The sequence below is a fragment of the Cnephaeus nilssonii genome (assembly GCF_951640355.1).
Source record: "Cnephaeus nilssonii genome assembly, chromosome: 5".
In the NCBI taxonomy this organism is placed as follows: domain Eukaryota; kingdom Metazoa; phylum Chordata; class Mammalia; order Chiroptera; family Vespertilionidae; genus Cnephaeus; species Cnephaeus nilssonii.
The window spans coordinates 25,618,838-25,633,373 of NC_137076.1; the positions used below are offsets into that span (position 1 = coordinate 25,618,838).

General features: G+C 49.5%; 1 protein-coding gene and 1 pseudogene across 2 annotated transcripts; both read left to right on the forward strand.

The window, feature by feature from the left end:
• Positions 1 to 454: 454 nt before the first annotated feature.
• On the forward strand, positions 455 to 1,991 carry LOC307099706 (phosphoglycerate mutase 1-like; annotated as a pseudogene). Its single transcript has one exon. The product of its transcript is annotated as a phosphoglycerate mutase 1-like (transcript).
• Positions 1,992 to 7,154: 5,163 nt separating this feature from the next.
• Positions 7,155 to 14,365, forward strand: ICAM3 (intercellular adhesion molecule 3). The gene is made up of 7 exons (XM_079772844.1): positions 7,155 to 7,427; positions 8,057 to 8,320; positions 11,985 to 12,290; positions 12,619 to 12,906; positions 13,220 to 13,495; positions 13,608 to 13,856; positions 13,942 to 14,365. Exons 1-7 carry the CDS (start codon positions 7,346 to 7,348, stop codon positions 14,136 to 14,138), a joined length of 1,662 nt encoding a protein of 553 aa, XP_079628970.1. The 5' UTR covers positions 7,155 to 7,345; the 3' UTR covers positions 14,139 to 14,365.
• The last annotated feature ends 171 nt before the right edge of the window (positions 14,366 to 14,536 follow it).

The following is a 14,536-nucleotide window of genomic DNA, read 5'->3' on the forward strand; positions in this document are numbered from 1 at the left end:
TTTCCTTGCACTATTTGTGATTGTATTATAGTTCTTGCTGGGGTTCATGTCGTTATCGCTAAGCCTTTGCTCTCCATGTAGTTATGTCGAATCCTTTGCTGTGTCCGTGACACGGCTGCAGTGAGCAGCCATGGGTGCATATTGCTCCACCCACATTCAAGGGTATCTGTAGGGCAAATTCCCAACAGGAATAGCTGCTTGCAGGATCTAGCCTGGTAATTGGGAAAGACGTTGCCACTAGAATATGTTTTGATATTTGATAGGATCGATCTCCTTTTTTTTCTTCTTCAGAATTATCTTGGCCTATTTTTGTGCAGCTGCTTTTTTTTAAAAAAATTTTTATATGATATGTAATACTTTCACCAATAAAGAATTATTTTTTAAAAAAACTTTTATATGGACAATTTAAAGCATATGCAAAGCAAGGGAGAATAATGCAGTAAACAGGCAGCACCAACAGTATATATATATCTCAAAAAGGCGTAACCACAAACAATCACTACAATATCATCACCACACCTGAAAAGTTTAACAATTCCTGAGTCTGCGCTGCACTCAGAACCGCCACCATGGCTGCCTACAAGCTGGTGCTGATGGCGAGAGCGCATGGAACCTGGAGAACCGCTTCAGCAGCTGGTACGACGCCGACTTGAGCCCGGCTGGTTATGAGAAGGCAAAGCGTGGCTGGTAGGCGCTGCGAGATGCCGGCTATGAGTTTGACATCTGCTTCACCTCAGTGCAGAAGAGAGCAATTCAGACCCTCTGGACGGTGCTGGATGCCTTAGACCACACGTGGCTGCCTGTAGCGAGGACTTGGCGTCTCAGTGAGCGGCACTATGGGGGTCTGACTGGCCTTAACAAAGCAGAAACTGCTGCCAAGCATGGCGAGGCCCAGGTAAACATCTGGAGGCGCTCTTATGATATCCCACCACCACCGATGGAGCCCAACCATCCCTCCTGCAGCAACATCAGTAAGGACCGCAGGTACGCAGACCTCACTGAAGACCAGCTGCCCTCCGGTGAGAGTCTGAAGGACACTATTGCCAGAGCTCTGCCCTTTTGCAATGAAGAAACAGTGCCCCAGATGAAGAAGGGGAAACGGGTACTGATTGCACCCACGGCAGCAGCCTTCGGGGCATTGTCAAACATCTGGAGGGTCCTTCTGAAGAGGCTCTCATGGAGCTGAACCTGCCGACTGGTATTCCCATTGTCTATGAATTGGACAAGATCGTGAAGCCCATGGAGCCCATGCAGTCCCTGGGGGGTGAAGAGACCGTGCATAAAGCCACGGAGGCTGTGGCTGCCCAGGGCAAGGCCAAGGGAAGGCGAGCAGGCAGACGACTTTCCCAAGGACACCCTCCCTCCCATCCCACTCCTCTGCATCTCTCCTGTGCACATGTCACACTGACCACATCTGTAGGCATCTTAGGTTGCAGCTACAGATCGGGACGGGTGGCTCCCAATTTTCTTTTAGCCATTTTGTCTCCTGCACCCACTCCCTTCATGCAATCTAGTCAGAATGGCACCTCTGGGGCATGGGTCCTCTGTCCAAGCCGAGGGGGACTCTGACGTAAGAGAGTCCAGAGGTAATAACTCTGTTTTTTTTTGCTAGTGTTTTGTTTATTACTGAGGACCTGCTTGAAAGTAGGGAGATAAGGAGGAGCCATGTTAAAGCATAACCAATGAGGAGAGGCAAGAGAGCCTATCTGTGTTCCTGAGAGCAGTCCTGTGCTATCCTGCAGTCGGGTGAACTGACTGGGGGCTCTGGTCATTCCAGTGGCAGATGAACGCCTGTGATTCAAACAAACATTTCCTCCTTGACCCCAGAAAAGCTGGCTCCAGAAGATTGGGATCAATCCTGCATGTTTACGTGTTGCATTTACTTTTGAAAAAAGAAAGGATATCTATATAAAATAATACAAATCAAACATGCTTCTGGGGTTTTTAGTGGCGGTTGAACTCTTCCCACGTGTGGTCATCACCAAATAAGCCATTCCTCACACCACGGTGGGGCGAGCTCCTTGACCTGCAGGAGTCATCCTGCTGTTTTAGAATCCCTCCCCGGCCTTATTGTCTCAATGGCAGTGAAATGTCACTTGATCATGTCCAGGTGTGTCTTTCACTGTGTGAGTTCTGAATCATGTTCCAGTTGCTGGCCCTGCCACTTGGGCCCAGGAAGTATTTTGAGCATAACTACTAAATCTTTTTCAGATCAGTATAATAGAGGAGTGATGTGCAATTAAAAAAAAAAAAGTTTAACAATTCCTTGAAATCATTGGGTAGCCTGTGAGATTTCCCCAATTGTCTCTCAAACATTTGGTATTCGTTAGTTCAGATAAAAATCCAAACAAGGTCACACACTGCATTTGGCTTGGGGCTGGTTTCTCTTCCTCTTTTTTCCCCCTTGCAACATATTCGTGGAGGAAATGAGGTTGTCTTTTAGACTTTACCAGTCTGATGTCACCCTTGTGGTGTGGTTTCAGTGCATTTCTCTATCCACATCTTGACCAACAGATGAGCCAGTTCAGCTTCCTTTTAAAAAAAAAATGTTTTCGCCCTAACTCAGTGGTCGGCAAACTCATTAGTCAACAGAGCCCAATATCAACAGTACAACGATTAAAATTTCGTTTGAGAGCTGAAAACCAACTTCTGCTTACGGGCCACGAAGTTTCAATCGCACTGTACGTTCGCGCCCGCCCGTGGTATTTTGTGGAAGAGCCACACTCAAGGGGCCAAAGAGCTGCATGTGGCTCGCGAGCCGCAGTTTGCCGACGACTGCCCTAACTGGTTTGGCTCAGTGAATAGAGCCTTTGCCTGCAGACTGAAGGGTCCCAGGTTCGATTCCGGTCAAGGGCATGTACCTTGGTTGTGGGCACATCCCCAGTTGGGGGTGTGCAGGAGGCAGCTGATTGATGTTTCTCTCTCATCGATGTTTCTAATTCTCTATCCCTCTCCCTTCCTCTCTGTAAAAATCAATAAAATATATATTTTTAAATGTTTTCATTGATGTTCTTTTTTAGAGAGAGAGGAAGGGAGAGGGATTAGAGAGATAGACACATCAATGATAGATATCTATTGGCTGCCTTCTGTATGCACTCAACTAGGGATTGAGCCTGCAACCCAGGCATGTGCCCTGACCTGGAATCAAACTGGGGACCTCTTGGTTCATGGGTGGATGCTCAGCCACTGAGTCACACCAGCTGGGCCAGTTTCCATTTTTTTGGCAAGTCTTTCATAGAGGCCATTGTGCCCTCTTAGCAGGAGATACTCAGGGTCTGCTTGTCCCTCCTTTTGTGACCTGAATAGCCACCTAGACCCATCAGGGATGCAGTTTTTATTTCATTCTGAACAATTGCAAACATACAGAAAAGTTGTAAGAATGGTACAGTGAACACCCCTAGATTCCACAATTGCCATGTTGTTAAATTTACTTTATCATACTGTATCTATTCATCTATTTATTCATTCCTGGACCATCAATCCATCTCATGTTTTGGATACAAATCAAAATAAGTAAATGCTCTGTGTGTGTGTATATGTATGTATGTGTGTGTGTGTGTGTGTTGAAATATACATAAATTTTACCATTTTAACCATTTTTAAGTATAGGATTCAGTGACATTAAATACATTCACAATGTTGTATAACCAACTCCACTATGGATTTACAGAACGTTTTCATTTTTCCAAACAGAAACTGCCGCCATTCCACACTAACTCCCCATTTCCCTCCTCCCCCAGCCCCTGGTAACCATCACTCTACCTTCTCTATGAATCTTTCTCTTTTAGGGACCTCGGATAAGTGGAATATTTGTTTTGTTGCGTCTGGCTTATTTCACTTAGCATAATGTTTTCAAAGTTCACCCATGTTGTAGCATGTATCAAAATTTCCCTTTTTAAATTTATTTTTTGTTGACAGTAGTATAGATGTCTCCCCATTTCCCCCTGCTTTGCCCCCCTCCACCCAGCCCCCAGGCCTTCACCACACTATTTCTGTGTCCATAGACTGGGAATCAAACCAGCAACCTCTCAGTGCATGGGTCAACACCCAACCACTGAGCCACACCAGCGGGTGAATTTTCTTTCCTTTTAAGGATTAATAATATTCCATCGAGCCCTAACCGGTTTGGCTCAGTGGATAGAGCGTGGGCCTGCGGACTGAAAGGTCCCAGGTTTGATTTCAGTCAAGGGCATGCACCTTGGTTGCGGGCACATCCCCAGTAGGAGGTGTGCAGGAAGCAGCTGATCAATGTTTCTCTCTCATTGATGTTTCTAACTCTCTATCCCTCTCTCTTCCTCTCTGTAAAATATCAATAAAATATATTAAAAATAAGTAAACAAATAAATAATATCCCATTGTATGTATACAACACAGTTTGTTTATCCATTCATCTGTTGGTGGAATCTGGGTTGTTTCCACCTTTGGGCTATTGTGAATAATGCTGCTATGAATATTGGTGTGTAAGTAACTATTTGAGTCCCAGCTCTTCTTTCATTTTAATTTTTATTTATTCTTGAGAAAGAGGGAGACATCGGTGTACTGTTCCACTTATTTATGCATTCATTGGTTGATCCTTGTGTGTGCCCTGACTGAGGACCAAACTCCCAGCCTTGACATATCGGGATGATGCTCTAACTGAGCTACTGAGCCAGGGTCTGAGTGCCTGCTTTCAATTCTTTTAGGAGAGGGATTGCTGGATCATTCTGTTTAGCTTGTGGAGGAACAAAGTTTTATATTCCTACCAGCCAAGTGTGTGTGTGTTCCAGTTTCTGCACATCTTCATGAACACTTGCTACTTCCTGTGGGTGTTTTTTTGTTTTGTTTTTTTTATGGGAGCCATCCTAACAGGTGTGAAGCACTCTCTCATTGTGGTTTTGATTTGCATTTCCCTAATCACTAATGATGTTGAGCACCTTTTCATTTATTTATTGGTCATTTGAATAGCTTCTTTGGAGAAATATCTATTCAACTTTGACCATTTATTAAAAATATATATTTCACTGATTTTCTACAGAGAGTAAGGGAAGAACAGAGAGTAAGAAGCATCGATGAGAGAGAAACATCGGTCAGCTGCCTCCTGCCACACCCCCGCTGGGGACGTGCCCGCAACCAAGACACATGCCCCCGACTGGAATTGAACCTGAGACCCTTCAGTCTGCAGGCTGACGCTCTATCCACTGTGCCAAACCAGCCAGGGCAACTTTGCCCATTTTCGAATTGGGTTTTGGCTGCTGTTGTTGAGTTGTAAGAATTGTTTATAATCTGGATATAATCCCTTATCAGAGATATTATTTACAAATACTTTTGAGTTTTAGTTGCCCTCTCAGCACCATCTGGGAACTAGATGCGGGAGCAGGGCAGCAGAGGAGACCCCTGATTGGAGGGAGTGGTGCCCCAGGTGAGAGAGGAGAGGGCATGACCTCAGTGGTGGGGAGAGTGGATGCTAGGTACTATCAAGGCCCTCAACAAGGTCCCTCACTGGCGCTCAGATCAGAGGAACAAGAGGTGGACTGGAGGCCTGAGAGATGGAGCAGATGGAGGTGGGAGCGGCCACCTGACCCCAGGTCCGATCTCTTGGGATGAAAAGACCAACTGCCTGGAGGGGCAGGCAAGGGAGAGATGAGGCTGGGGCAAGGCCAAGTTACAAGCAGCATCCTTGCCCTGGCCAGTGTGGCTCCAGTGCTGTCCCGTAACTAAAAGGTGGCCAGTTAGATTCCCGCTCAGAGCTCATGCCAGGGCTGCTAGCATGTAGGAGGCAGCTGATTAAGCACAGTTTCTCTCTCTCTCTCTCTCTCTCACTATTCCTTCCTCTCTCTCTCTAAAAATCAATTTTAAAAGTTAAACAAAAACAAGTAGCATCGTCAACAGATGGTGGCTCAGGATTCAACTGCCCCCTAACAATTCCACCTCAGCACTGTGCATAGGGAGTTCGGGGATCTCCCAAAACCTCCAAAGGTGGCAGGACCCCCCCGCCCCCAGTCTTCAAAGGCGGCTTCCCCTCTACAGGAGCACTCCAGTGGCCAACACAGAGCCTGGTACAAGAGCCCAATAAATGTGGGCTCTGTTCATTTCCATGGCTTTAACTCATCTTAGGGGACCCCTCTTTATCACCTCCAAATCTCTTATTTGTCCCCTAAGAATGTTGAGGTCTCACACTAATCCCTGAGGCCCTGCCCAGAAGTCCCTCATTGTTCTCTTGAAATGTTGCCTTGAAATCCCACCTTATCACTTCAAGGACACAGGCAGGGGGTCTCCCATTACCTTTTAAAAATATATATATTTTTATTGATTTCTGGGAGGAAGGGAGAGAGAGAGATAGAAACATCAGCCCTAACCAGGAATTGAACCATAACCTCCTGGTTCATGGGTTGACACTCAACCACTGAGCCACGCCAGCCGGGCTCCCATTACCTTTCTCTCTAGGAACAGAACACCTTCCCCTTTGTTACTAAACTAAAGGAGTTTGGTCACCTGCTGGCATCAAAAGCAAAAGGTTTACTAAGGGAATGGTGCTACACCTGGAGCTTGTGTGCAGAGAGCTGGCTCCTCGATGGCTTCTTGGGGACGGGTGACAGAGGGGACTATTGATGGGTGGGCTGGGTAAGGAAGGGGTAGTTGATCATTGCATCTGGTCCTGATGTCAGCCATGGCTCCATTCTGTCTGGTTTTGCAAGGATTGGGTGGGTGGGATGGGTTCATTTTCTTGGGTCCGGAGCTGAAACACAACTGAGGCCTCGATGTTATCTTCCTCTGTGGTCACTAGACCTGAGGCTTTGTTCTTAAGATTATGTGATGCCGACCAGAACCTCATTGTCCTGAAGGCTTAGTGATTAAGGGAGTGGACCAGCAAGGGAGAGGTGAAAGAGTCAGAGTGTGGGATGAGGCCAATTTGATCACAAGGAAAGAAAGGAGAAAAGGTCCTATCAAAGAAATGAAGTTTCTGCGTTTACCTAAGTTCAGCAGGAAGGTGGTTTCTCGCCCCCCCTCCATCTCTCCCTCCCCCCGCCCCCCCCCCACCCCCCGCCAGTACCGAGAACAAAGGAAGACGATTGTGTTCTCATTTCCTGTGTGAATGCATTTGGGATCCAGAGTGTAACTGAGGCCCACCCAGTGAGAGATTCATTAGTGCCCTCCACCTCCCTGGACCCAAGCTGGGTTCCCCACTCTGGACCTCTGGGGCCACAGAACATCCCGCCCCCCTGACCTTCCCCAGGCCTGGGCAAGGTGCCGCCCCTGGACTTCTGCAATCTTAACCGCTGTGGCTGTGCTTCCTGGGCGGCCCGCCTGCACCCCTCTGCCCGGCCCAGTGCCACATTAAGGCGCTGTCCTCCATAGGCCGGCCACCATGGTGCCTTTGGGGCCACTGCCCAGGGCCTGCTGGACTCCGCTCATCTCTCTGCTTCTGGTCTGCTGCCTGCTGCCTCCAGGTGAGGCCGTTCAACTTGGGGAGGGCTAGAATTGGGGGCTGGTAGAGAGAATGGGGGACCGGAGAAAGCAAAACTCACCACATCCTGCTGCAAACACTTCCTTAAACTCAGATCTGACTGGGGGCTCACCAGGGTCCTGGAGAGAAAGTTGTGGGACCTTAACTCAGCCAGGGCTTCCTGAGGCCCAGTCCCTGCATGTGATTGTGTGATTTGTCCTCCCTACCCACCTCTCTCCTCTCTCCTCTCTCTCTCTCCCCCCCTCTCTCTCGGTTTCTGTCACTCTCAGCTCCATCTGTACCTTTGACTTCTGCCTACACTCTTCCTTCTGCCAGGATCACGCTTCCCTTTCACTCGGCTGACTCCTACTTGCCCTTTAAAACTGTCCGTACGTGTCTGGTCCGGGAAGCTTCCCTGATTCACTTCCTCCTACAGGCTCCATCCTATAGGCCTCCCCGGGCTCCCTCTGAGCTCTCCTGTCTCTAACCCATCACCTGTCTTCCCCACGGAATTGGCGGCACCATGAAGGCAAAGACCGCATCTCAGGCTGAGGAGGTGTCGGATGGTAGGGCCTCAAGATGCTTAGGCTTGGGGGCACTGGCTCAATCAGCAGAGCTTCCCTGTTCCCGCAGGTGCCCAGGGGGAGTTCCTGCTTCGGATGGTGCCCCGGAACCCGGTGGTGCCTGCTGGAGGGTCCCTTTTGGTAAACTGCAGCACAGATTGCCCCCAACATGAACTCATCAGCCTGGAGACATCCCTATTGAAGGAGGAAGTGGGCACAGGCCGGGGCTGGAAGGCCTTCCAGCTCAGCAATGTGACCAGTGACAGTAAGATCTTCTGCTCCGCCATCTGCAACGGCTCGCAGATGTCAGACTCCTCTGACCTCACAGTGTACGGTGAGTAGATGTGCCTGAAGGTGGGACTGGCCTCAGGCAGTGGTGGGGAGCAGCCCGGAGTTTGCAGGAATGGACCAGGACTCTGACCCAGAGTTTGGACCTGGACGTGTTGTTATAAACGTGTGTGTGCGTGCGTGCGTGCGTGCGTGTGTGCGTGTGTGCGTGTGTGTGTGTGTGTGTGTGTGTGTGTGAAAGAGACAGAGATGCATCTCAACCACATGACAGGGCAGCAATGTAAAATCAATTTATTTGGGTCCCAGCAAGCATTTAAAATGATAGTACATGTCTTTTATTTATTATATATTTTATGGAAGGTAATAAATTAATGGGGTTGCAAAATAAAAAAAGTATAAAAACATATAAATGTCAAATCTCCATTTACCGCCGAAACCGGTTTGGCTCAGTGGATAGAGCATCGGCCTGCGGACTCAAGGGTCCCGGGTTCGATTCCGGTCAAGGGCATGTACCTTGGTTGCGGGCACATCCTCAGTAGGGGGTGTGCAAGAGGCAGCTGATCGATGTTTCTCTCTCATCGATGTTTCTAACTCTCTAACCCTCTCTCTTCCTCTCTGTAAAAAATCAATAAAATATATATTTTTAAAAATCTCCATTTCCCTAGCACTGCTGGCAGTGACCACCATTGTAAGTGTCTATACCACTTTAGCCTTCATTCAATCCTTACAAAGACCCCAGGGCGAGGGGTGGGGGGAGCGCTGCACTTAGGAGCCTCATTTCACAGCCAAGGAAGCAGGTTCAGTGGGCGGAGTCACATGCAGGGTTCACAGCCCTGGAGCTGGCAGTCTGCCTCCCAAGCGTTATTGACAGGTGAAGTCTTCCTCTCCAGACTGTGAGGCCCCCTGGTACTAGTTTCTTGTGGATCCTCCCAAGAGATTCTCTGCATTTAGTTATTTGTTTACTTATTTAGAACAGTTTCTTGCCCTACCCGGTGTTCAGTGGTTAGAGCGCCAGCCTGCGGACTGAAGATGTCAGGCTCAATTCCAGCCAAGGGCATGTATGTACCTTGGTTGCAAACTGGGTCCTGGCCAGTCAGGGTGTGTGCGGGAGGCAACCAATGGATGTGTCTCTCTCATGCTGATGTTTCTCTCTCTCTCTGTCTCTCCCCCTCCCTTCCATTCTCTCTAAAAATCAATGGAGAGCCAGCCAGCATGGCTCAGTGGTTGAGTGTGGACCCGTGGACCCATGAACCAGGAGGTCCTGGTTCGATCTCCGGTCAGGGCACATGACCTGGTTGTGGGCTTGTTCCCCAGTAGGGGGGCGTACAGGAGGCAGCAGATTGGTGTTTCTATCTCTCCCTCTCTCTTCCTCTCTCTGAAATCAATAAAAACATATTTTTTAAAAAGGCATACAACAGACTAGATCACTCATGGTGCCTACTGTTTTGTGAAGCCTTCATGGATAAGTAGAGTAACCATGTGTATGCTCTTGTGTGGGTGCCAGTGTCTATATGTATTTGTGTACCTACATGTGTGTCCATGAGCATAGGTATCTGTTATTGTCTATGTTTGTAGGAGTGTACATGTGTGTGTTTGTCTGTATGTATCTCCTGTGTGTATCTATATCTCCATGTGTGACTGTTTGTATTATTGTGTGTGTGGGCAAGTATGTTTGTTTCAATATCTGTGTGTCTGTGGATGTCTGTGTCAATATGTGTCTACATATATGTTTGTATCCACATATATTTCTGTGTAATATGTACATCTGCATGTGTCTACGTACCTGTATGTATCTGTGTGTCTGTGAGGTGCCTCTGGCCAGTGCTGTGTGGGAGCTGGTTGTTCCTGGCTCCTGAGGTCTGACTGTGCTCATCTCTTCCCAACTCTACCTCACATTGGGTAGCTTGATATCAGCCACGGTGGGAGTATTTACACTACAGAAATTGGCAAATACTCCTTGTCCAGGCTCTCCCATCCCAACCCCGAGAGCCCAAGCATAACCAGAATTTACCAGCATAACACTATCCATGACCAGTGGTGCCCGAGATTAAGATGGAGGCCTCCTTGTCAGATATTCGAAAATTGTAGTAAGATGTTACATTTTTTCATAGCAGCCAGTCCATGGGCCTCTCTGACAGCTTGAGATCCAAACTCGAGTTGTCAAAGGTGAGCATAAGTTGCTTCCCAAGGAGGTTAAGGATATGGTTTGTGTGCCTGAGAAAGGCATTGCGGCTGTGTCTGGGAGAGGACCCAGCCTAGAGGGCTCCGGTCCCCATGATTGTGCCAGAGCACCTTGAGAGGCTGCCCCAGGCAAGTAGGCTGTGAGAGTCTTGAGCACCTAGGACTGACTGGGAAGGGTTGGACCAAGCTCTTAGAGAGGCCAAGGCCAGAGTCCAGGCCAGAAGCTGGGAGGAGGGCCAGGGGAATCCCTAGATGTGACATCAAAGAGGCAGGTGGACACACAGGTCTAAAGTTTGGGAGACCCACGTTCTGACCCGGGTTCTGCCCCTTCCTGATGTGCCTCTTGGGGCAGATCACCTCTCTGGGCTTGTTTCTCCATCTGTAAAAAGAATAATAGAGCCGAATCCGGTTTGGCTCAGTGGATAGAGCGTCGGCCTGCGGACTGAAAGGTCCCAGGTTCGATTCCGGTCAAGGGCATGTACCTTGGTTGTGGGCACATCCCCAGTAGGGGTGCAAGAGGCAGCTGATCGATGTTTCTCTATCATCGATGTTTCTAACTCTCTATCCCTCTCTCTTCCTCTCTGTGAAAAATCAATAAAATATATTAAAAAAAAAAAAGAATAATAGAGAACATTTTACTCAGCTGCAATGTGAATGAAGGTGGATGCCTGGATGACATTTGCAAAATCTCAGGAAAGCTCTAGGCATTAGTACCTTCCCCCTCCCCTTTTTTTTAAAAAAAAAAAAAAAACAAAAAACTTCACCCTGAGGATATTTTTTTCCATTGATTTTCAGAGTGAAAGGGAAGGAGGAGGGAGGGAGAGCGAAAGAAGCATCAATGTGAGAGAGACACATTGATGGATTGCCTCTCGCACACTCCCTAATTGAACTTTCAGAACTTGCAACGGCGGTAGGTGCCCTTGACCTGGGATCAACTGGAGACCCTTCAGTCCATTAAGCAAAACGTGCCAGGGCTCCTTTTCTTTCTTTCTTTCTTTCTTTCTTTCTTTCTTTCTTTCTTTCTTTCTTTCTTTCTTTCTTTCTTTTTTTACTGTGAGGTTCTTGTAAATAGCAAATCTTTTATTTCACTGCCTGACAAAACAGGAAATAATAATCTTTTTAAAAATACATTTTATTGATTTTTTACAGAGAGGAAGGAAGAGGGATAGAGAGTTAGAAACATCGATGAGAGAGAAACATCAATCAGCTGCCTCCTGCACACTCCCTACTGGGGATGTGCCTGCAACCAAGGTACATGCCCCTGACCGGAATCGAACCTGGGACCCTTGAGTCTGCAGGCCAACGCTCTATCCACTGAGCCAAATCGTTTCGGGCAGAAATAATAATCTTGATGCTAATGACAATAGCAAACACTTCCACTAGCACATTTCTAAGGCCTCTAGGTTTATCAACTCAAAGTTCACAGTTCTGCACTGGGCTACCCTCGGGTCCTCTCCACTCCCTGGGGTGGGGGTTGCAAGGCTGATTGGTAAGTTCTGTTCTCCCCTCCCTCTACCACCCACCCGCAGAGTTTCCGGAGCGTGTGGAGCTGGTACCCATGCCCCCCTGGAATCCTGTGGGCAAAAACCTCACCTTGCGCTGCAAGGTGGCAGGCGGGGCACCCCGGACCAACCTCTCCGTGTTGTTGCTCCGTGGGGAGGAGGTGCTGAGCCAGCAGCTGGCGGTTGGAGAGCCTGCAGAAGTCACCACCACGGTGTTAGCCAGCAGAAACGATCATGGTGCCAAATTCTCTTGCCGCTGGGAACTGGACCTGCGGTCCCAAGGGCTGGGACTGTTCCAGAACAGCTCAGTCCCCAGGCAGCTCCGAACCTTCGGTGAGGAAAGGGACTGCAGATTGTGGGTGATGAGATGAGCCAAAGCAGGGATGCCCTGGCCCTGAGGTTCCTGAGAATGGGGTGGCCTGGACCTCAAGGGCTTCTGGGAAGGCCTGCCCTTGGCCATTGGACGGTTGGCCTCAAAAATTCCCATGGTGGCAGGAATTTTTGAGAAGTATGTGCAGATAGATGTGTCCTAGGAAGGGGGTGATCCAAGTTACAGGGTATCCTGAGAAAGAAGAACCCTGGTTGGGGGGGGGGGTGTCACAGGGAAAGGGGTGTCCACGGCTGTGTGAGACCTCCAGCTCACTCCCACTCTTCTCCCCAGTCCTGCCAGTGACGCCTCCGCGTCTCTTCGTTCCCCGGTTCTTGGAGGTGGGAACATCCCAGGCCGTGACCTGCATCCTGGACGGGCTGTTTCCGGCCTCAGAGGCCCAGGTCCAACTGGCGCTGGGGGACCAGATGCTGAATGCCACAGTCGTGAGCTACGGTGACAGGCTGAAGGCCACAGCCACAGCCACAGCGAGCGCGGAGCTGGAGGGGGCTCAGGAGATTGTCTGCAATGTGACCCTGGGGGGCGAGAGCCGGAAGACTCAGGAGAACTTGACCATCTATAGTAAGAGGGGGCGGGGTCAAAACTGCTGCAGAGGTGAGGGCAAGGGGGTGAGCTTCATTAGCCCAAAGGGCAAGGCACCGGAGAAGTCTAGCCAGAAAGGCAGGGCCTGAGCCGCCAAAGTGGGAGGAGTTGCCGCGTGGGCGGGGCCTGGGTCTTCATTACAGTATGGCCTGAGTGCCCCAACTTAGGTGGGGCCACAGAGTAGCTAAAAGGCAAGGCCTGCATACCCTGAGGGGGAAATTCGGGTGGAGGGCTGGGCTTAGTGGATGTGAGGGAGTAGATAGCAAACTCCAAGGCAATGCTACTCCTTTAGGCTTCTGGGGGCCTGTCATGAACGTGAGAGGGACCATCAGGAACACGAGCCAGCCCACCGTCCATCAGGGCACCACAGTGAATGTGACTTGCGCTGCTGGAGCCCGAGTCCAGGTCACGTTGGACGGAGTTCCCGCTGCAGCCCCGGGACAGCCCGCCCTGCTTCAGCTAAACGCCACTGAGAGGGACGACAGACGCAGCTTCTTCTGCAGTGCCGCCCTCGAGGTGGATGGGGTGGTCTTGCATAGGAACAGGAGCGTCCAGCTGCATGTACTGTGTGAGTAGGTCACTCTGACCTTTTAATTCCTTGCTCTCCTGATTTGGAGAGACTTGATTCTCTCTTTCCCCATTGTACCTTGGGTTTGTCTGATCATTTGGCGGTCCCACAGATGGTCCCAAGATTGACCCAGCCAAATGTCCTCAGCACTTGATGTGGAAAGAAAGAACGATCCAAATCCTTCAGTGCCAAGCCCAGGGCAACCCAGATCCCCAGCTACAGTGTTTGCATGAAGACTCCATGGCCCAGGTCCCCATCGGGATCCCATTCCGTGTCAGGTTAAACTATAGTGGTACCTACTATTGCCGGGCGGCCAGCTCACAGGGTGAACATACTTTCATTGTGGTGATGAATGTTCAAGGTGAGCCTAGGCGGGTCTGGGGGTCTAAATGGGCAAGCCTAGGAGGGCAGGGGTACGAGTATTTACTCCTTGCTTCTCTGCACAGAGCGGAACCCCCTCACCGTTACCATCATCATGGCGGTGTTGACCATCTTGGGCTTTGTGGCTGCCATCCTGGCCTCAATTTACGTCTTCGGGGTGCACAAGCGTAGAGACATCTACCATGTGAATCAGGGAAACCATCAGGAAAACGCCGGCTTTCCCCTCACATCTGGAAGGCCTGAGGGGGAGCCACCATCTTGAGCCTCCAGCCATTGGGGTAATGGGCCAAAGTCGACAGGGGTTTGTCTTTATCATCAGGTTCCACAACAATAAAGGGCTCAAAATCCGGAGTCTGTGGCTTTTTAAAATATATATATATTTTTTACTGATTTCAGAGAGGAAGGTAGAGAAATAGAAACATCCAAGATGAGCGAGAATCATTGATTGGCTGCCTCCTGCATACCCCCTACTGGGGATCGAGCCTGAAACCGGGGCATGTACCCTGACGGGGAATCGAACTGTAACCTCCTGGTTCATAGGTCCATGCTCAACCACTGAACCACACCAGCCCGGCCGGAGTCTAAGGCTGGATTCCACCTGCGCTAAGGGGATCTCCCACCACGCTGAGCGTCTATCGGGTGACATCTCCGCGGTGGAAA